At 36.8% G+C, this 23,502-nt stretch overlaps 1 protein-coding gene across 3 annotated transcripts in view; it reads left to right on the top strand.

The window, feature by feature from the left end:
- The window catches only part of NLGN1 (neuroligin 1), a 328,488-nt gene that overhangs the window by 101,817 nt on the left and 203,169 nt on the right, over positions 1–23,502 (top strand). For 2 of the 3 annotated variants that reach the window (XM_027794413.2, XM_055817242.1), the window contains one exon: positions 14,732–14,791. The exons of the other annotated variant lie outside the window; for it this stretch is intronic. In XM_027794413.2, the coding sequence (XP_027650214.1) occupies positions 14,732–14,791 (60 nt within the window). The remainder of the gene's footprint in view (positions 1–14,731; positions 14,792–23,502) is intronic. 3 annotated transcript variants of the gene reach the window in all.

Here is a 23,502-nt window from a genome sequence, read left to right as displayed (position 1 = left end):
GCCTCTGATTACAATCTCGACTTTTGTCTATTCACTAACACTATTAGTCACTCAACTACTCACCTGGTTATCTTAAATTAATGGTGTCAATGGACATGTTTTCAGATTTGAGTTTGAAATATCATATTTCTGGCAATGCACTGCACTAATTATTCAAATATCTTTGTTATACAGAGCATGACTTGATGCAAAAATACCATCTTCCTCATGTTGAAATCTAGGAAATCCAAAGTTTCTTGATACTTCCAGAGTTCTATAAAATTTTCCTGAAAGTTGATAGGGAAACCTGATAAGCAGGATTGTCCTACCAAATACTAATTTGTTAAGTAGTGTTGTTCACTGTCTAAGGCGCAGATGTGGTTTTGTCCCTGTGCTTTCTTCCTACTTATTCTGCCCACCCTGCCTCTTCTCCAAGACTCAATATCCACTTTTTCACCTGACACGTAACCAGGCAAACAGACGTTGACAGGGGCTGAAGGAGAACGCGCAGCCAGGAGTGTGCTGCAGGATGCCAGAACCATTTCCACCGTTCGTAGTCAGGCCAGTGCCTGTGGTGCCTGGCTTTAATGGAGCTGCTATCTCATATACAGCTGTCCTTTGCCATGCCATGGGATTTCTGTTCTACAAAATAGGTTAAACTGGGAAAATCTGTTCCATTCAATATTTGTGCTCTTTGGCAGTTTCTTATTTCTGGACCTCATCAACCAAAAGCATGAAGGTGGTAAGGAAGATGGGAGCTGTTAGCTTTGGTCCCCGTTGTACTTCGGGGGAGATATTCATGTGTTTAAGTATGACTTCTATGTAATGCAGCTTGCAAGACTAGTCTCTAGTAAAGAACTTGGATATATATTTACAGACATTCATTGTGACTCATCAAGTAAATCATACTCATTTTCCAAATTAGTGCTGTATGCCTATCAAATATATACTTTCCAGACAGCTGTGGTCCATTAAATATATCATTTTCTTTTTAAGAAAATTAAAATTTGAAGTTAAAGTGAAACTTTGGGGCAAATTGTTAGCAGAAGGAGATTGGGACATTTTTCAAATGAGAAATTTTAGTGGGTATAAAATTAAGTTTGTTTTGGCTTGAGCAAGTGGTTGTAAGAAGACAGATTTAAATGGAACCTCTTGCTACCAAAATGGTACATGTTTCTAGATATTTATTCTCCCTTCATAGGTCCCAGTAATGTAATTTTTGCTCTGAGGGATGATGGGAGGGCAGGGTCTTAGGAACTTTTAATTCAAGCTTGAAACCCAACATAGGCTCTGCAGTTTATTGTTTGACATAATAGATATGACAGACACAACTGGTTGGAAGACTTTAAAGGTTCAGTGAATTTTACATATGACGCATAGTTATTTGAATCACCCATCTGTGCTTTCAATGATGTGCACTAATTATTCAAGACAAAGTATCAGACTAACATATAGGTGTAATGCTACACAGTATATTCACTTTAATGAGAGTTTATAAATTCATGTCTGCATGAAATGAACTCCACACAAAAATTAACAATGAACTGACAGGTTTTACAAAACTATAAAATTGATCGTGTCAGGAAATGAAATAAAAAAAATCTTACTGTGTTTCATATGAGGGATGTGTACTCCTCACCACCCATGTCAATTTAAATCTAATCTCTGGAAATTGGGAGAGGGATTCACCTCCAGATAAGACAATGTCATGTAGGAGTTACCTTGTAGCTGTCTGTGTGAGCCAACTCTCTAAACACCCGTTGCGGTTTGAGGAGAGATGGTGTAGGAGAGCGCCAATGTTCGTGGTGCCTACAGCTGTAGGGGTCTACATGTTGGCTACATGGGGTGTATTATCTGCATGGTCCATAAGTATTGAAAAGTCCATTATCAACATGGTCCTTGGTCATGTAGACACCGAACTTGCATGGGGGGGAACTACATTTAGCCTTTAAAGGTCATAACTCCTAAAATTCTAGCTCCCTTGAGTTTGGACATCCTGCTGCAGAACTTAAATCACTAATGAAATGCCAGTGCATTCTGCCTTGCTCACATTATGGCATAAATCATTTTTTTGTTCATCAGTGGTACCAGTGAAAGACACTGGCCTAGAGAATGGCACTTTAAAAACCAAAGGTTATGCTGACACTGTGAAGAGTGATATATTTGATTGCAACTTACGTTAGGCTCCTTGAGTAGTTCTAAGCTAGCTGTTGCGTTGTTACTCCCAGCTCTTCAACAGAATTACAACTGTCACTGAAATTTAAGCTTCTGTGTATGTTATTCAGACAGCAGGAAAGCCAGCTCAGGTGTGATTTCCTGGTGTCAATCCTACAGCTGTTGTTGGGGAGCAGCCTCTGGCGATGAATAGCTGCAGTCTGCTAAAATTCACAGCCGGTGGGAAATCTGCAAAACTCAGAAGTTATTCTTATATTAATGGCATGTGAAGAGTTGGGATGAAGTCAGAGGTTAAGCTGAAAGGCTTGCAGGGAAGGAGAATGGCCAAGAAGTCATCCTGTAACTTCTATAAAAGCAGCTCCAAACTGAGGACACAAGCCTAGCTTCAGAATGCAATCATTTGGAACCTAGTCCAAACCCACAATGAATCATAACCTGACATATAAATAGTTTTAATTTACAAATAATGCTAATTGCAAAGTTGTTGCTAGTGCTTTACACTGAAACATAAATCAACTCTCCTTTTTAATAGTTTGTGACAATATAAACCTATTAACCTTCTGTTAAATGAAGCAGTTTGTTCATGTTTTGTCTATATAGGAGTCTGATTACATCTGTAATTGTTACTTAAAGAAAGTGTAAGACTGCATAACAGTGATACAAGAATAGAACTATTCTATCAAAAACTTTTAATATTAAAAGACTTACTGGATATCATTGATCCATGATCCTTACCAGTATTGTTTCCAGAAAAGCAGATTTCACCAATAAAAGTAAACACAGTTTATTATTTTGGGGGAGTTTCTATCAGTAATAAGTTGCTTTTCTTTTGCTTTCAAACTATTACGTCTGCATCTGCTCTTTCTCCATCAGATACATTTTTAAGTCTCACAATAGCAAAGAATATAGATGTCATCTATGCCCACGTATATTTCTAAAGCTTTTTCCTCCATCTAAATCACAAAGTTAATATACACTTAGCACATCTATATATCTGAAGGCATGAGTTAAAAGCTCTCAGAATCTGTAGAAGTTAATTTGATTGTTCCCATTTGTCTACATTAAATACCCTGCATTTACAGTTTAGTTAATCTTGTAGCTGAAGAGCTGGAATTAATTTAACACTACCAAAATTCTACTCAATCCCCAATGCTAACAAACTAAAATCTTAAACAAAAATTATAAATTTAAAATTTTGCCTCCTGCTATGGAAACTATTCATTACTGATGCTGAAATGAAAACAAGGACTGAGATTATCTGTTCCATTGGGTCCATAAGCAAAAGCAATTTTTACTACCCCAGAGGAACAGGATGTTAGCTGTCTATTACAGGAGTTACTTTAACTTTCCCCGGTTTGTTTGGTAGCTTGGTAGTGTAAAGCATTGTTCTGGTGTTAGTAGTTCCCTATGCTTGCTGTAGGCATCCACCCTGCTCAGCAGGACAGAGCTTGGATCACCACAATATTTTTGCAGTAACTTTAGTTGACTTGCGAAAGTTGTTATAAAGTTTCCATAACTTAGTTGTTACAAAATGCCATATTTAATTTAGTTACTGGTTTTGTTATCAAAAGGACCTATGCGTGAAACTTTGGGCCATTATTATAATTTAGTAGTTCACACTGTTTGTGTAAATCCTCTATATTTGTTAGGGAAAAGAAAGTACCTTTTACCCCACTAGAGTCAGCTTTAAAACAGAGAAATATAGCTCGATATAACCCCCCCAGTAACTGTGTCCATACTGTGATCCTAAGCAAGTAAACTTCTGAGAAGGAAAATAAATCACAATAGAAGTAAGAATAACTTTTGTCCAATGCTGGGAAATGTTATGCTTTTATCTGCTGCACACTTTGTCGCTTTCCTTCAGAAAGCAAGGTTATTGTCAGCATATAAAGAATTAGAAATGTCATATTGTCCCAAACTCGTCAACTCTCATCTAAATGGCTGTTGTGAAAATAGAAGCAAGGGCTATTGTAACATTTTGCCCTTAAATTTGCTATGCTTTTTGTAAATAATACATTGTAGTCACAGACTTGACATTTTGTAAATCTATTTTATGTTGACTATCATTTCCCGATCACCAACTTCTATGTTAAGGTATTCAATTATTAAATAGTAAGCATGAAAGCAAAGTTTCTACTGGAAGGGTTTCAAGCCTTCTGTCCATATAAGAGTCGACAGTAGCTGTGTAAATATGTGGTCCCAAGTACCACCGCCTGCCTGTAAGTTCTGCTAGATTAGAAGTGATGTGCTGATTTCCTTTCATGCTCCATTCAGTATAAGGATTTTATCTATCCATTTGGGAATCCTTAATATAACATGCAGAGTACTTCAACTGTAGTTTCAAAACAAGTACCATGCTAATACTGAAAACATGTCAAAATGAAAATGATTTTTCTTATGACAAGTATTTGATCCCACTAATCTTCAAGTACTGGCTGTGCTGTTCGTGTTTTGTGACTGCTCTGTTGCTGAGATGTTTTGAGTTTTCCTGCCTAAAATTATGCTCTTCTAAAAATACAGTATATAAATACAAGAAAATAAGTGAGGCCAGGCACTTTTCTTCTGACGGCTTTTTACATAAACACTGCCCCCTCAGTTCTCCCATCACTGCTTCTCAGAGCTTGCACTTTGATTCTGTCAAAAGGTGTGGTAATGAAAGCAGATGTAAATATGTTTCTAAAAGCTGGTGACCACAGTCCCAGTTAAGTGGTCTTCTAAGGATAGTTTGAATAGTGGAGAAACATTTGATCTGAAGTATCTCTATTCCTTTTAAGATACAAGTTAATGGAAAGATCGCAGTTCTGAACACCAGATTATTAGTATCAGTATTTATTTTTAAATGTAGTTATATTCAATAATGCTCAGAGCTTTAAATCTGTAGGAAGAATCTCCCTGTGTTAAAAATGCATATAGGAGAAACTGCCTGTATTTGTGTGTGAGTGCATATATTTATATAGTCATATATAACTAAAACAAATCATCCACCTTCACTTTCCAGGAAGAAACTTTGTTATGTGAATGTTTGACAACATTTAAATATGATTATATGTGCAGATAGATGTAAAGTATCTGAAGTGCTATCTCCCATTGAGATCTCAAGAGACAAACCTGGGTATGATAGAAAGAAAAAGGGAACTGTGGCTTAGGTACCATCATCAGCATTAGATGGCTGGGAAGTTCTGGCTAACGCTGAAGAAAGGCCTTTGCAATTAATGGTGGCGGATGCAGTTCCATCTAGTTTAGCCTACTGTGAATGACTCAGCATACATGACATCTACCTTGGTCGCTCACTACAGAATCAGATTTTCTTTGCACTACTCAACACAGCAAGAAATGCAGTGACGTGGAGTTAATATGAGGGAATGGAAAAGCTGAGGAACAAGGTGTTTGCCTATAAACTCCCTGCCTTTCTGCCTGCTGATGTTTGCAAGGAGAGGGTCAGACTGCCGTCAGCTGTACAACATGAAATATTCTCCTCCCTTTTACCACTTTTCTAAAGAAATTCAGCTCTGTGAGGTAGCTGGAAAATTAAGTTTTACTGATAGTGGCTCATTCAGAAACCTAAAAAAATAAGCCATGTATGTTATATATGATCTGTATGGTATGTAAACCATAGAGTGTGGCTTTTTAGATGGTAAAATACTGCACAGGTTGCAGCGGTACAGTGAATTATATAGAGCTCAAAGCATGTGGCTTAAAACCAGATGACATGAAGTACATTGGGGAAAGGGGTAGGAGAACTTATTTCATTCCAAACTCTATATGAAAATATTATGCACAATTAACTTGATTTTCTCTGCAATGTTCAATTACATGGTTACATGAAGGCCATTTTACTCTGCTATTTGGGCTATGAAACTGGGTCTCAGGAGAGCTGGACTGTATGCTCAGCTGTGCCATAAACAAAACTGTATAGCTGCTGTAACACCAGCCCCTGCAGTTAATAGAATTAGCCTGGGAGAAGGCTTTCCAGCAGAAGGCAAATTGAGAGTGTTTGTCCATAGCAAAGGTAATTTTACTTGTGCAAGAATCCCAAAGCGCTCTCACCTGCCAAGACTGCTGTTCTGGGCTAATTTCTTTCCAGAGATATTTGGGGCAAAATTACAAAGGTTACTTGTCCAGTTGTTGTTTTGGGCTGAGAAGAGAAGGGGACAATGAAATAAAAAGTAAAATAAGATGGATTTTTTTAAAAAAAGTATGGTTTAAATTATATTTTGGTAGTTAAGAGCTTGTGGAGAATGCTTTCTGATAGCTTGTCTTATTGCTGTAGACAACCCCTGTCTGAAAACAATAACAAAAAAATCACAAAAGCAGCAAAAAACCAAACCTTAGCAGTTTTACCTAAATTAATGGTGGCTTTCTCAGCTGTGTCTCCTCATATATCCTTGTATGAAAGATGCATTTACTGCATCCCTAACTTGCACTGTTATTCCAGCAACACTATAGAGAACTTTGAAAGAAAGTAAAGATTAATGTTGGTATATTAATAGCAATTGTAAACCTCCCTTTTGGAACTGTAAATTTGCATCTTAAAATTATAAATTTTCAGTTCTATTGCATGAACTAAATATGATAGCTATTTTTAAGCTTGTGGTCTCAAGTGATTCCATATCTTCCATAAAACTAAGAAGCAATTTGATAATGAGAGCTGTAGAAAATGGAGGTCGAATTTTGTTTGTAAACAGACAGAAAATACATTTATAAAAACCAAAAATTTATTCACAGAGCTTTGGTAGTATGTGGAAGAGACTGAAATTATTTTTTTTAATTATTATTAGATTTATCCACAGAATAACTGAGGGAAGTCAGAAATTTGCGATACTCATTTCTGCTTAGCTTTAACTCCTGAGCTCACCTCTTGGCCCAGATGTAGTTGGGAGCAGTTCTGTTAATGATACTGGATCTATCTTTATGTTATTAGGAGGTTTATCCTGTTGCCTTAAGAGAACTTACTTGTAGACTTAAAGTTAAGCATGTGCATAAGTGTTTATTAGGATTTGGATTGTCATCATTACCTGGAGAGAGAGAGAATTGATTCATGATCTCGAAGCTCGGGTGATGGCACAGCTGTGTAATGTTGCATTCAATTCATTACAGCAGTGTGTCACCATGCAATGAGTATCTGTAAACCAACATGAATTATTAATGCAAGTAAAATGTTAAAAGCTGTATGAACTTGTGATATAAGCAAGTGAGGTGGCACTGGAGTGGTAAATACTGAAGATAACAGCCATGTAACAGCTTACAAATTTCATTTTTCATGCCTGTTACCTGCCTATCCCTCACTTCTGGAGCTCTGTACTGCAGCTGTGGTGTGTGTCCCCTGTGCCAGCCTTGGCCAGCAGAGTCTTGGTCTGTTTGAAGCATTCTTTTTCTCATGTATAATTCTAATGGGTGGGACAGCCGCTGCTTTACCGTAAGTGCCCATTCCTTTCCTTAGTTTCAGTGAAAAGAAAATGAATGAATGACTTCCATTCCTCCTTCCCCTATCCACTGTAACTGTTTTACTTCCTGTTGGTTAGAGCAGAACTCGGAGTGGTTCAGAAGCTACGATGCGTAGAATAATTATCAGATTGCTGGCTCTTCCACTGAATTGCTGCTTATCCTAAGTATATTCCATGCATGAGCTATGTTTTCATTGCAAGCCTATAAGGATTAGCAGGTAGCTCACCTAGGATATTAGCTTTGTATTTTATGGAAAGTTTTATGGACCTGTGCTGTCTTTGAACCTGTCTTGGCAAATCTCATTCATCAGAGCAGTACCACTATGTCTGCACTGCTGTGCCAGGGCAGAGCGGAGCTGAGCTTTGCTCATCCAAAATTCTATCTGGCAGGACACTGTAAGGGTGCCGGCGCAGGCAGCCAGCCAGATGGATGAGGCATGCAATCTGTGTGCCTCTTCAGGGTTGAGCCCGTCGGCTGTGGATGGGGGGCCCAGGGGAGCATGGCTCACCCAGTGATCTGTACTTATCCTGCCTACTTTTCTAGTAATGCTGCATGACTCTGCGTAAGACATATCATGTAAGCAAAAGCCTCTAGAAAAGTGAATTGGATTTATGGAGTGGCTTATTGCAAGGGAAGGGGCTTTAAAGAGAGCCTGAAATGAAGCTTGGTTTGGGCTGCTCTCCACGGGACACGTGAGCATATAAAGTGTCTTCACCTCTGAGGATACATAGAATTTCAGGCTGTGCATAAAGTAGGAAGCAGAGGAGTCAAACTCTCCCTATGTTTCCAAATTCGGATCTCATTGAAATTCACACAAATCTAGTGTTCAGTAATGAAACTCCTTCAGATTTAAGGGAAATTAAGACACAGCTAGTGTGATTAACCTTGTGAATAAAAAGGTTTGGAATTAGACATTCTTTCTGTGTGACATTACAGCAGTATGCTGTTATAAAGGACACAGCAGGAGTTAGTCTTGGAAGTGTCATAATAGCTTCTTTAGTGACAAAGCATTTATACATGTAAATTTCCAAAGAAAGTTGGCAACCCTTTTGTGGGTTCAATTTGCACCTGTCATTCACTTGCAGATGCAAATTTGAATTACTTGCAGCCTTAATTAAAGAACTTGATTGTCATCACAAATCAGGTAGTAAGATGTGAAAAGACGGAGGTTTGTGCCATCATTTGTTGTTAAAACATGAGTACAAATGTTTTCATCCAAAAGCAAAGTTGACCAGAGCTTTGCCGTGCTAATAAGTACAAATACTAAAATAAGTACAATATGGAAATAAAAGGGATTTAAGTGGGAAAAACAATGAGAAAAGATGTGAGCATGTGGTGAAAGCAAGACAGTAATAAGGGAAATATTATAAAGTATATATTTTTTTATATATATTTACTAGTGTGACAAAGTATAATCAAGATTTTTTCCAGTTAAATGTTTCTTAAGACCCAGCTGCCTTTTGTACCTTCCAAATTTCTTTTCTGTAAGGAATTCAGGTTCTTGTATTTTAGCTGAGAGTTTTCTAACTTTCAATTTGATTAGTTTGGTGGTAAGTTTGATGATAAGATGGTTTTATAAAGTTATTAATCAGATGACTATTTTGCTGTATCTTTCCAAATTGTCATTACATTCATAAGAAAAAATTTTATATAGTTATGTTTTGATTTCAATATATAAAAATTGGATTTTTGAATTCTCTTCACTGAAAATGTTGAGGTCTGGAGATTGTTAATTATAAGTCATCATTAATATCTTCTAAATTAAAAACAGGAGATAGGTACAACGTGTTATTGGGCCTCAGCTAACATCTGCTAGACTGTGGTAATTCAGCATAGATTTTGTTGTGGGTTTTTTTGAAGTTGGAGTGTGTGTTGCATAAAAATGATAGTTGAAATAACAAAGGACTGGTTATTTTATATTTGGATCTGAGGGTAGAGCCTAAAAAGGTGATACAATTTCACCTCACAAATCTTCAGTGATCAATTAAATAATGAGATAGTGATGAAGAAATAGCAACGGATGGATGGAGGCACTTATCTAAGTCTAAAGATAAATATATAAATGTATTTAACATGTGCACTACCAGATTCCATGGTGTTGCAACTCACTTAGTGAATTTTTCTAATACTTGTATTATTTCTGCAGTTGGCCTTAATCTCATTTCTTTCCCTTTCTATTGATCAGACACCTTAATACAAAGAATGATTATTACTGTGGTGATTCTGAAATTGCTAGATCCATGGAGTCAACTTAATGTAAAATGTCCTTTTTTTCTTTCATACTTTTCTCATTACTGAAGGAAAATATATTGGCCTGCACAATGACTGTATACCTGAGTACAGATCTATTAAGTTTTGAGGATTTGAACTGTTGTTTTATAAAATGGTGTCAACATGTACTGTGACTTTTTTACGCTGAATAGCTTTTTCAAGCCAAAAAGCTAATGACATCCCCAGCTTCCATGCCTCCCACACACAGGCAGTCCAAAAGGCCACAGATAATTTCTGCCGAATCAAGACCATAAAGAGAGAATTTATAATCAGCTTTAATATATTTGGGAGCTAAACCACCTTAGTCCTTCATCAAAAGGAATGATAACACCCAGAATTAATACAGCTAGATTTAATTATTTCTGAACGCATAATTACTCTTTAGCTAACTGGACAGGAGGTATGTTATTGCTCTTACTTTGAGCAGAGGAAAGTCACCTGCAAGCATACAGTAGTCAACTATCGAGACTTTAAAATGTGTCATGTTACTTCCTTAACATTGATTGCAATACAAATAGAATAAATATTTGAATAATACTTTAAATAATGTAAGAACTGTTTTTAAATCAAATGAGTAGAGGGTTTGTTAAGATTACCTCCTGCACATAGCTTTCCTTTAGCTTTTGTAGCAAGACTATTCATTGCCTTTAGGAGATCTAAAATGTAGTAATCACTTCTTCCGCTAGCTAAACCAACTTAGGGGTCTACTTTCCCATTAGCGTTAACGAGAGTTATGGGTATGCAGCAACATGAGACTAAATGAGACTAAACCTTAGAGAGCCTCTTGATAAGTAAATCATCTTTGTGTCAGCATTTTAGAGGCTTTAGTATCCTCTTTTCCGCCCATTATTTATGGTACCTGATTACTCTGTTGACATTGAGTATTTATTACATAAACTTTAGCTAAAATTTAGGCCATCTCAATAAGGTAGTGTATCTATTTGAAGGCTTATGTCTTATACATTGTAAAATGGTCCTTTTGTAATGGATGCCCATTTTTGTAAGTGAAATTCTCAGAGGAGGAATAAGTGGGCCTTCGCAGATGGTGAAGACAAGCTATAGTGGAAAGTAACCGTGGACAAAAGACTTTGGGCAATCATAATTCTGTAAAATGCATACTCTTCTTTTGTTTAATTGGCTTCTAGTGTATTATGCTTTAGCATCAGTATATTAAGATTAATTTCTGTTACTTGAAAAGAATATTCATATTATGGAAGAACCCCAAAGAATCATATAGTGAATTGACAGACAGGGCTAAAGAAATAAATCTAGTTGAGGGATACATTTAATTTACAAAACCATAAACTTTCTATAGAATATTAATTAAAACTTGTAGAAAATAACTGAAAATTACACACCTACTAAAGAATTTCAGGCCTGACTTATTTTTACTTAAAAGTGTTATCGCTGCTATATTTTATAGGATCTTTCCATAAGATTTTATTTTGTTTATCTGATAGTGATTTCAGCATGTTTTCCTGTTTAAGGACTCAAGACGTCAGTCTTTCCTTATGATCATAGAGACACAGTGATGTTGTTAGTCAGTGTAGTCTGTTAACCAAAGAGTCGGAAGCAAAAGCTATTTCTTACTGATTTTAGAATGAGAATTACTGGTGAAACGGGTGGAAATCTAATCCAGAACTTCTTTTAAAGATTTCAGAAAATTTCTTCAGCAGCCATACATGAAATGGGCCACGCAGCACATAAACAGTCAAGCTCAGAGCTCTGCTTACTCTTTGAGGATTCAAGATCGAACCACTGGATGTTGCTGTATGCCATTTTAGACAGCTGTATGTACAATGACTCTTGAGCTGGTGTTTCTTTTAGGGACTGCAGAGCAATTTACAAATACAAATTAAGATTCACAATATCCCTATATGTATAGGTGAAGTACAGATATAATAGGTAAGTAGTTTCATGCCTGGTGCATAAGGACCAAACTCTGCTTTGGTTTCTAGACCTAACTCCTAGAAGCCGAAAATCTGCCAGAAGCGTTTTGGTTTATATTTCTTTAAGTTAGTTGTTGCTGAGATGTAATGAATATGGCCCATTATATTTGCAGACTGGAGTGAACTTGTGGCAGAAATTGTGTCTCATCTCTTTAACAGAGTGCTTTCAGTGGTGCCTGGTGTGTCTGCCACATGTCTGCACCAGGGGTGAGTCATCCTGCTCAGGGGACATGGCAAGCAGAGCCCCCGTATTGTGAATTACATATGTAGTGGTATTAGAAGGCATGTTTAATCTATGACAACTCAAAAATAGGTCAGCCTGTTTGCAGAAGGAATTGTCAAGCATTGGAACAGGCTGCCCAGGAAAGTGGTTGAGTCACTGTCCCTGGAGGTATTTAAAAGACGTGTAGATGTGGCACTTAGGGAGACGGTTTAGTGGTAGACTTGGCGTGCTGGGTTGATGGTTGGGCTTGATGATCTTAAAGGGCTTTTCCAACCTAAATGATTCTGTGGTTTGATGTTTATAAGGAAGGTGGTCTGCTGTGGTTTTTTATTATTATTGTTTTCAGAGAAACTCAGAACTATATAAATAAAAAAATCACCCAGGTTATTTTTAATAGCTAGCCCCAGTTATGCTTCAATATATTGTAAAATCCGAGATCGTATGAGATTAGTCTTTTGCATTGTTATGTTTGATGCACTGTGTAACTTCTGTTGAGATCTGGAACCAAAATACCTCACAAAGGCTAGCTATTAAAAAAAATATGTAAAATTCATTATCTTGGTTTCATCCAGAAAAGAAATTGCCCCTCTCTGTGCAAGTTATTTGGAGAAATGTGTGCTGTTTGCCTTTCCAGATGCTACTTTGTTCCTTTCTGGTGACTTTAAAAAATTTAAAAGATAACAAGAAGCCATTAAAAATGTGTACGTATATATATATATCTATCTATCTTTGGCTGTGTCTGGCTCTCCATTATTAAGTGCATAGCTCTGTTAAATCCATAGCTCTTAAAGTTCTTAATTTCATTCTTCCTGTTCACCATGCTGAAAACCCACCATGAAATTATTTTTATTCTTTCCATACATCTTTTACTTTTCTGGTTTTATTCTTTTAGAACTAAAGTTGCTATGGTATGAGAAGGATGGGCAGCAAGACATTGAGTGTGTGCATTTGGATCGGGTCACATTATCTAGAGAGCATATATTGTAAGGGTTGTATTCAGGGCTTGTATTAGGAAAAGCTATTGCATCACCAAAGCTCTGTGCTAAACAGAGTGATTGTTGCAGATGTGACTATGAAAATGCTCCTGTTTAATTTATGATGCATAATTCTAGTGTTCTGTATTTAGAATGAGTTTAAAACTATACTCCTGACTGATGCAGTAATTAAGGTATTCAGCTTTGGTTTTTTCAGTAATATGGTCCAGTTCCTACGTTCAGTTAAAATCTCATGGTATTTCATGGGTTGTTTATGTTTCTCAAATCCATGTACCTGGTACAAACATTTTATGAATGTCTTTTGTTAAATGCATCACTTAGATATGTGGTATTTTGCCTATAAACAACAGGTTTAATGCTGAATGACTACTATCCTGTAAAATAACAGAGCTAGAGAAAGCTTTCTAAATACAAATATTTTAATACTCCATAATGCTTAGAGTTAATGCATGTCTCTTGCCTACATCTACTGCAAATATCAACACATACTGTTCATCTCCTTTTTGTTGTTGTTTTTGTCTATTGCTATTTTATGCATGAGAAAGTTCTTGGTTTTTACTCTGTGCTTGGCTGGCTTTTTCTTTTTTTGTTACTTAGTCCTGTGTTCGTACTGATTGCTTTTTTTGCATGCAAATTACAGAATGTCATGGAAATGAGAGCGCTCTGTAAAAAAAAAAAAAAAAACGCTGAGTTCCAACTGTCTTTTGTTTGTGTGTAAGTGTGTAAAATGACGTAGAAATATTTTCAGAATGGCCTTTGACTTTCCTTCTGGTGCATATTTTTATTACTTGGTAAAGGAGCAGGTGTTTTTCCTGTTGGGAAAGATGATGAATCTATTAATACTTGTTAATAATACAGGTGCTGGGCATGAAAGAATTTTGTCTTGCCATCTATTTATAGAAATAAGGAATTACAATATCATGTGTCTTGCCCAAGCTAAAACTTAAATATTCAATGCAACTTTTGTATACAGTGCATGAAAGCCTGGCCCCATTGAAATCAATGGCAGAAATCATTGTCTTCAGTTGGTCTAGGATTTCGCTCTTGTTTCTAGTTTATGTCTGGATTATGGATTTTCATGTTTCTTTATAAATATCACAGCAGGTAGTCAAAGGTTTCAAGGGAATCTACAGTTCTATATAAAAGAGAATGTAATGAGTGTGTCAAAAGAAAAAAAAAGTCAAACCCATGCTTATCTTCGTAAAGCATGAGCTGAAATTGAACTCAGAAATGTGAATTAGCATTTCACAGAAAATATTGTTTTAACCAACTGTCAAGACATTTATTAGCCACCTTATTGCGTCAAATGCAAGAGGTAATTTGGCAGTTCTTGTCTCCATTATTCCTAACAACAACAACAACAAAAAAACAATTAAATTAAGTGGATAAATATAGTTTATGGTGGGTATGCTTTTAGTAAACAAGCTTTGATTCTTCATTTAAAAACAATAAAGCACTGGGCACTCTTTGATTCTTGTGCAAGATGTTTCTAATAGCAATACCCCCTAGGGAAGGTTTTGCTTTAATGTTTGAAAAACGTAATGAAAAATTGGTTGATATAAACTAAGATTTCCCTCTCTGCAAATGTTTTTCTTGAAACATCCATGGGATTTTAATATTCACTGTTTTTTTCTTCAGTCTTGTATATTCTTGAATTGTCTTTTTTCCTCCATTTTCTCCGTTCTCAATCCTAGGTCCCCTTACAAAGAAACAGACAGATGATTTAGGTGATAATGACGGTGCTGAAGACGAAGGTATTTTTTTGCCGCCAAACTGATTTGCATGACAAGGATCCCTGAAAATCTTTTTACTCCCCTCTTTTTTTGACTTCTTGTCTTCTTTTGAAGAGTTTTTTTTTTAATTCCCATTTTTGATGTGTTTTGTCTTCTTGCTTGTTGTATACATATATATATTTTTAATTTTTTAAAAGAAAGAATGTTGTTAATTTCTACGTTTTGATACAAAACAGTAACGATATTTAAAGAGGAGGGTTTTTTGTTTTCTTGAAATGGACTTTTGATATGTTGCATCCCACCTTTTGACTGAATTTTGTCCATACTATTTAAACTAACACTCTTTTAAAGTTTCTCTGTACACCTTTTTGCATGTTTTCTAACCCTATGTATTTCACCACGTACAAAGACGTTTCTTTTTTCACTGACTGATCTCGGTTTGATAAACATATAAAATGTTGTTTATAAAAGGAAAACTACAGAAAATTCTTAGAAAGTGTCTCTTAAGCAACTGACTTCCCCCAAATACAAAGCCTTCTGCATTTACATGGCCATGAACAAATAGAACTAAATGCAAGATGACCCCACCTCCCTGCAGAAGAGAGGTAGGCCCCCACCGCAGGCAATATTTGCAGTTGGTGAGGCTCTGTGCAGCACCAGTGAATACAGTAGAGCTAAACTGGTGTCATCCAGGGGAATCTGATCCCTTCTGTTTTCTACAAGCATATAAAGATGCCTGTCTGCTTGTGGTGACCCTTAGAAAACCCTATTACCAAGTAAAATCGAAAGTGTGAAATGTCAAGCATATTATTCTGTTTATGAATTATGTCTGTTAATTGTATAAGCTATGCAGATTTGATATTTTTTCAGGGCTATGAAAATGGTAACAAGGGGCTCTTTCTCCTGAGCAGTCTCATCCCTTCAAGTAGATGTGCTTCAACATTCTGAATCTTAAACACATACTTTGTATATTTTATGGTCAATGGGTAAAATAAATTACCATATAAGACTAGTAGAGTTGCTACTTGCTTCTCTCTTAATATCTGGGGTCTTTTTTTTTGCCAGATATTAAGATGAAGCTTAATTTGTAGACTGCAAGGCTCTTAATTAAGAAATTTTTCATTACACAGAACATTAATTATTTTACTCAGAGAAACATGCAGTTTTATCACAAAGGATGAAAGAAGGCAAATATGAGCATTTAATTTCTTACCCAATAATTTAACAGAGACTTTAGAAATAAACCCACAAATCTATACATCTGATTTACGATCCTCTACTGAATGTGTATGTTAAGCATATGAATGAAAGCCCACTACTTGGCCTAAGATTTGAGAGAACCTAATTGAAAATCTCCTTTGAAAGTTGTCATATGTTGCGGTTTAACCCAGCAGGCAGCTAAACACCGCATGGACACTTACTCACCCTCAACACCCCCCCCACCCCCCCCCCCCACCCCCCGAAAAATAAGGGAAAATAACAATGATAAAAGAATATATGAAAAAAGGCATGCACAATTCAATTGCTTGTCACCAGCTGACTGATGGCCAGCCTGTTCCCAAGAGGTGGCCCCCATCCAGCTTCCCCCTAGTTTATATACAGAACATGAGATCATATGGTATAGGATACCCCTTGGGTCAGCTGGGGTCCGCTGTCCCACCTGTGTCCCCTCCCAGCTCCTGGTGCCCCCAGCCTGCTCACCGGTGGGGTAGTGCAAGAAGCTGGAAAGTCGTTGACTTAGTGTGAGCCCTGCTCAGCACCAACCCCACCACCGGTGCGTTATCAACACCATTCTCATCCTAAATGCAAAGCACAGCACTGTGCCAGCTACTAGGAAGAAAATTAACTTTGTCCCAGGCAAAACCAGGACGGGCGTCTTTCAGAGCGAAGTGTGGTAATTCAGATCCACTTCGCCCTGTGAGGCCAAGTCATTTCCACGTTAGTTCCCGACAAACTATTGCAAGGGGCGTTCTGGTGTGTTCTCCAAGACCTGTGATACTGAATTAGCCATTGTGAAAGTTACACTGTCTTGTTTTAACTATACGTTTTAAGAAACCATTTGAAACCCGGGTTATTCATCCAGTGGACCTTAATGGCTCTCCTAAATTGCTGTATAATTGCCAAGACAGATGCTAATGGCTTAACATTTGTTGAGTCCTTCTCTGCTTAGACACACTTGAGGAGACTCCCCAGTTTGCTGAAATTCAGCAGAGCGGTTGCTCTCAGAAAGCAGTTTAGTCACTAGAATCAGATGAGAGCAGGGATCTCAGTCACTGGAGAACAAGTGTCCATGTCAGGGAAAGCCGGTCTCCCACATTGACAATTGCAGGAGACGGAGAAAGGACTGTAAGAACACAGCAGTGAAACTAGCAGGGAAGAAACACATTTAAAACACTAATAAATCTCTGTAATTTATAGGACTGGGATTAATTTTCGCTGGCATACAAGTGACAGTTTTGTTCTCCTTTCTGTGCCAGTAGAAGAATGCAGGCAGTAATTAGACTTTTACTGCTTCCGAGAGTCACAGAAAGACAAGGCAAATTTAAATTTTTACGATCAGTCAACACTGATGGCTGCTAGGTTGGTAGAAGCCCCATCTGCTGAGGCCATGCATTGCACTGTCCCTCAGCGGAGGAACAGTAACAGGTGACCTATGTTTTGTGAACCTGTCCTTTTGCACTGGAACTCTAGCACTTGTTGCATATGCAGAACCGAAGAGTTCACAAACTTCAATTTGGGTATAAGTAGAAGGAAAGAGAGAGGCAAAGCAAAAAGCCACCTTAGCTATCTAGATTCCTGCTAACCTGTCCATCAAACTCTTTGCCTTTTGCAGTATGATAGTTTTACTCAATATCAAAATCTACACACGAATAACTGGGGACAAAATAAACCAAATACCAAACTGAATGAATGGTGATGTTGGAATATTAGGGAGACTGCACAGTGAAAAACTGTGTCGTATAACCATGGAATCCATGCTACATAAACAGGGTCCAGTGATTTCTAAAATGCTCAGTGTGGCCTCTGTATTAAGAAATTCAGAGCTCCCATGTCTATTTCTCATATTATACCTTTCCAGAAGAAAGATCTTTCATAGCAGCTTCTTCAATCAAATGGCTGGAAAGTATTCTGTATTGTGTCACTCAAACATCATAGTTTGATTAGACAATTTCATTTTAAAACAGTGTTCAATAATCTTATTCCCAGCACAAGCACTGGAATCAGTAATCAAACTTGGATCTCTGGTATGTGCTGCAACCAGTAGACCAGGCTTAATTAGATCATTTTTCATTTTTGTTTTCAAAAGACCCAAAGGCAGTAATGCACATTACCAGCTAATGATCTGCAAATTTGCTGTTTAAAAAATGAAGGTGTTTTCAAGTTCTATGAGTGTGAAATGTGTGAAAAGTCAGAAATTATATAAACGTCTTCTTTTTTTTCCCCAGTCTGGATGCATCCTTGTTTCTGTTTAACCCTTTTATGTCTACATTTGAAATTGCTTACCTGTTTTTCAGTAGGTATTGAACTACTTGAGCAGGTGCCAGAAACAAGAGTGGCAAAAGTACCTGCAACCAGTGAGCATGAGGGCTTTCCCTTTCTATAGCATCAGTGGATATGCCTATTTGCTGGCATGCAGATAAGCAGTATCTAGTTTAGATGCAAGATTTAACTTTAAGTTGCTCAGGAGTTGAATAAACTGCACCTTCCCCAGTCTAGAAACAAAGCTTACTTTAAAAGTAAAACATTTTAATCTTAATATCTTATCTCAGTCTTAATTTTGGTAGGGTAGTAATTGAACTTGATTTAATTGGGCTATAGCAAAAACCAGTGACTTTTTATGCACCCTTAGTTCCTATATATGCTAAAATCCTTGGCATGTCTTAAAATACTGCAACACAAATCATAAATCAGTCTATGCACTCAGGGATCAGAAGTGGACTTCTAGGTAGTTAGTGCTGTATGGAATAACCATGAAGGATGGCTCACAAATGAGTTTTTCTCATCCACCATTCTGTCATACACACCTTACCTAGCACATCAATCTGTCAATCTTAGATCCGTATTTAGTCCGCAATGCTGTTTGAGCATATCTCAGTTCTTAATGTATTCAGTCTCACAGCATCGCTCTGCGATAGAGGAATGTTATTCCATTTTTAGAAATGAGGAATACAGATGCTCAGTTTGAGGAATGCAGACATCGTGTCCATAGTAAAGCAGGGAACTGAGAGTACATGCCTCAGAAGCGGGGTCTGTAATTGTTAGATGTTTCTACTCTTCCTTCTCCATTCCGATCTCCCCTGTGAAAAAAAGGGACAGATCAGGAACAGATGTTGCTGTTTGTTCACAGGCTGTAACTGTGAAGATTCTGATCATTTAGCCTGATGCTCTGTCTTATACGGGCTATTGGACTTCATTGACTGAAGGAAGTTCTTGGTCCAGCGCATGTTTTAAATCAAAACAAACAAAATTCCACTCAAATTTTAAATTGCTAATGATGCATAATGCTTCTGCAAATCCCTTCTTATGCTTAACAGACTGTAGCGCCATTGGCGGAAAAGAGCACATTTTCAGAATTGAGGATCTTTTCCAAAAAACCCCATCGCTCCATTAGTATTAAAATAGACTAGGATGCCAAGTTTAGCATTTTGTCTGCTTTCAACTGTCATGGTAAGAAATAGGGAGAGAAACAATCCTTCCGTCTGGCACTAGTTGTACATTTTCGGACTTCAGGGATCAGTAAACAGCAGAACACATTTGTCTACCTCACAAAGCAACCACATGCTTCAGCCTTAATTATAGCCTCTAATGAGTGCCAGCCAGGCTGGAGCAGCACAGAACTTATCACTTTGGGTGAACTTGATAACTGACACACAGAGACATATTCATGATTCCTGTTCATCCTGTCATCCATTCATGTGAGTTCCGTGATTCCAGCTCCCAAGTACAGGTGCCAATGTCACTTGCATATTAAATTTGGGGATTATATTTTCCCTTTACACTTAGAACCTGAGTTCAGATTATGTTGAATTTTTGTAGTGAAGTTATTAATACTTGAAAATGTGCATAATAAAAATTCTGACAGACCTTTAATTTAAGCACCTCTTCAGGGCTCCGTTATACTTTTAGCACTGCCAAACATTGCTTATACAGTGAAGAGTCTGTCAGCTTTTGCATTGCCAACAGTCATCTTTTAATAATTTAAAATTACTACCTATCTGGCTATCGAGGTCCTACTCTGAGAATCTGCTCCAGATGCTTACCTGTAAAAGCATAGGCCTTTTTTTTTTTGTGTGTGCGTGTGTTAGAATATACATCTATATGGTCCTTCAGTTAAATGTTTGAGGGTGCACAAAACGATCTCTTCATTTGACGAATACAAAAACAAATGAAAAAGAGATATTTCTATTTGTCTGAAACTTGATGGGTGCAGGCTGTATTTGAAATTATGAAACATATCTAGAACCTTGCTGCCACTCCTAAAAGAAGTTCAGTAGTTACTGTGGTAGCCTCCAGACGTCTAGTTTTATATCATGTTAAAAACATGGCATTAATGAATGTTTACATATTAGCACTGCACAGTGCAGTAGCTTATTAAAATAGTGCACCTATGAGGCATCTGATAGATTTGAACAGAAAGGTCAAATACTGTTAAAAGGCTTTTAAATGATTAAGACTGGCACTGATTGGTGCCATGCTCTACTTAAATTTTGGACGAAAGCTTATGGAAGAGCTATGCATCTATCCATATAATATTCTATGAAAGGAGCACATGGGCTTTACAGTAACCTATCTAAAACTTTTCCACTGTTCTTGTACTGTTTCATGACAAAAAAAATAAATTACTTAATATTCTACATCAAAATGTCATCATTTTTTATAACATTTGGAAAACCCCTGCTTGTGACATATGGGCTAAACTAATTATGGTTTTGTGCTAAGTTGTCTCTAGGTAGGCTTTCTTCCTTTCCCTTTTTTGGTTGTTCCCTGCAAATTATACTTGTTAAGTCACGTGTCAAATTCACATCAGCTTCAAATGACTGAAGCTATAATTATGTATTGTGACTGGTATTCACAGTCAGACACGGTTCCCTGTTGTGTGATGTAACAAACATAGAATAAAAGACAGCCCTATTTCTAAATTGCCTGTAATTTAATTAAGACCAGACATAAAAAGTAGATACAACAAACATTAGAAAGGTACAGAGGAGAGAAAAGGATGGAAATCATAATAAGAAGGGTCATGTATATGTGATATAAATAAGATCATTCTCTGCTGTACAGTAAGACCTGCTTCGATGGTTTATGAACTAGCAATTTAAAGCCAAAAAAATCCCAGCACTCAAGTCTTAACTTCTGTGTGAATGAAAACAGAACAGAGTCGAATTTGAGAAGGATTTTGAACTGCACTATCCCTGCATGTATTTTAAAATATTCATGTATCTGCTTTTTAATTAAAGCAACACTTAATAAAACTTTAAAAAAAAAACAAAACAAAAAAACACAAAAAGAATAGTGCACAACTAAATTAAAGCAGTACATAAATCTACATTTGGCAGAAATGCTACATTTGTACCCCAATTCTTCAGGTTTGGAATGAGCTACTTGTGCAGACACACGCACAAAGGACTGATACCAGCCTATAGGAAAAAAATGAAAGATGTATTGAATCATTTCTGGTTAGGTTTTGAAAAGTATTTGAGTGGCAAAATCTCAGTGATTTTCTAGGAGTTGGACACTTAACTCCAATAAGCATTTTTGAAAAATGCATCTTTCTACTCTATTTGTACCAATACAGAGTTTCTTGTCACAGAGTATTATCCTCCATTTTGATTTTAAAAGCTGATAGTTTTCATGGGGAAACATTTACTCACTTTCAGGTAGGAATCAATTCTTGATTATGGTCTGATTTTTTGCTTTCTTCCTTTGATCCTATTATTAATATCCACTAGTTAATAACATCTGTACTTAAACAGTAGTATCCCAGCTGCATATTTACACCTTTTAAATGTTCCTAGCTATGGACAGCTGTAGACTGCAATCGATATGAAACTACCGACTGCAAGACCAAAATGCAGTGATCTCTCTTCTTCACATGAAGAGCTCCATGGTTTCAACATAATCCGTAGCCCAGAGTCCCACTAGTGTCAGCTCAATACTGCGTAACCTCTCGCAGTACTAGATTACTGCCTGTGACACACAGAAGCACCATTTTTCTTTTATAGAAGGGATTTCTCTGAAGACTGATGACTTTGGCAAAGCAGCATGAGGAAAATTCGTATTGCATGTCATCTGCTCTGTCATGGCACATAGGCACAGCTGAAAATTAGTCTGTCTTTATCTGTCTGTAATCTTTATAAGAATATTCATAGTGGGAAATTACAGAAGTATGGTATAGACAGAATTTACTCAGAGAATAACTTCTTTTTATGTCAGGTTTTACTTAAGAACGCGTGCTTCCTTTCCCAGATAAAGGACACCCATTCTTTTCAAAATATTCCAATATTATTTTCCAGATAAACAGGCCAGTACTACCAACATTTCATTACTGTTCACAGTCGGTACTCCGTAATTCTATGTAATTTTAATTAAAGAAGAATTCTGAGACAGTCTCCCCCTGTGCTACCACCAAGCACACAATTAACTGTGTACAATTTCTGCTGGGAACAGTCACACAGTGATTTCAGATTAATAATTTATTATTGCTTCCATATTTGTATCAAAAAAAAAAAAAAAGGCAGCATAAACTATGAAAAAAACCCCATCTACTGAAAACAGTATATGAATTTGAAAAGATTTTTTCCTCGATGTAGGTTTTAAACCCCAGGAGCTCATAATTCTATCCTATGGATGATGAAGATAAATAATCTTCTTAGCTTTACACTCTGAAAATTGCATGTTGGAAAGCCCTTACTATATGCTTGAGTGAGGAAAGCAATACAAGCAATTTCGTGCACAACCTTTCATCATCCTTTTGGTCTTGAATAAATGATTGTTCTAGTACTTCCAATATTGAAGATCCAATTTCTGATCTTGACTATTCTGGCATTTTCTTCAAATTAGAATCAATATAAAAATAATAATAGCAACTGGCTTTCTACAAACAGACACATCTGTGCTGAACTTTTTCAGCAAATTCAAAAAGCAGGGCTTTGATTATAACTGCCTTCACCTAGTAGTCTTTACAGTGCTCCAGAAATGATTCAAACAATTCTACTGAGAGCTTACTTGAAAGCTTTTTAACTAAGATTCCTCCAAATCAAAGGAGTAAACAATGCATCTAAGATTTCATCAATTGCTGAAGTGAGTAATTGGGGAATTTACGCGAATACTGTCATAATGACAAAAAATGTCTTCAAAGAACGTCCAGTACTGTTCCTCACTGGAAGTTTTTACATGCTCTCTTGTTACTGCCTTTCTTGATTTTAAGGCACTATTATGGAATATTATGACTTGGACAGTGGAAAAGACTCAGGCATCTAGTAAATAAGATCAAAACACAATTTAATCCAGATGTAAAAGTTTAAATTTACACGTTACCTGATTTCTTTCCTGTCCAACAGAAAAAAATCTTTTAAAAACATACATTATCCCAGTGTGAACTGTTGTTTTGAATTGGTACTTAGATGAATTGGTACTTAGAGAATAACTTTCCTCACAAGGAGTAGTGGTGGTCTAATATTTGAAATTTTATTCCCTGTAGATGCATCATGTTATAAATAGGACTGTGTCGG

The sequence above is a fragment of the Falco peregrinus genome, chromosome 12, assembly GCF_023634155.1.
Source record: "Falco peregrinus isolate bFalPer1 chromosome 12, bFalPer1.pri, whole genome shotgun sequence".
NCBI lineage: Eukaryota > Metazoa > Chordata > Aves > Falconiformes > Falconidae > Falco > Falco peregrinus.
The sequence above is the reverse complement of the archived record's forward strand: the minus strand, read 5'-3'. Positions and strand labels throughout refer to the sequence as shown.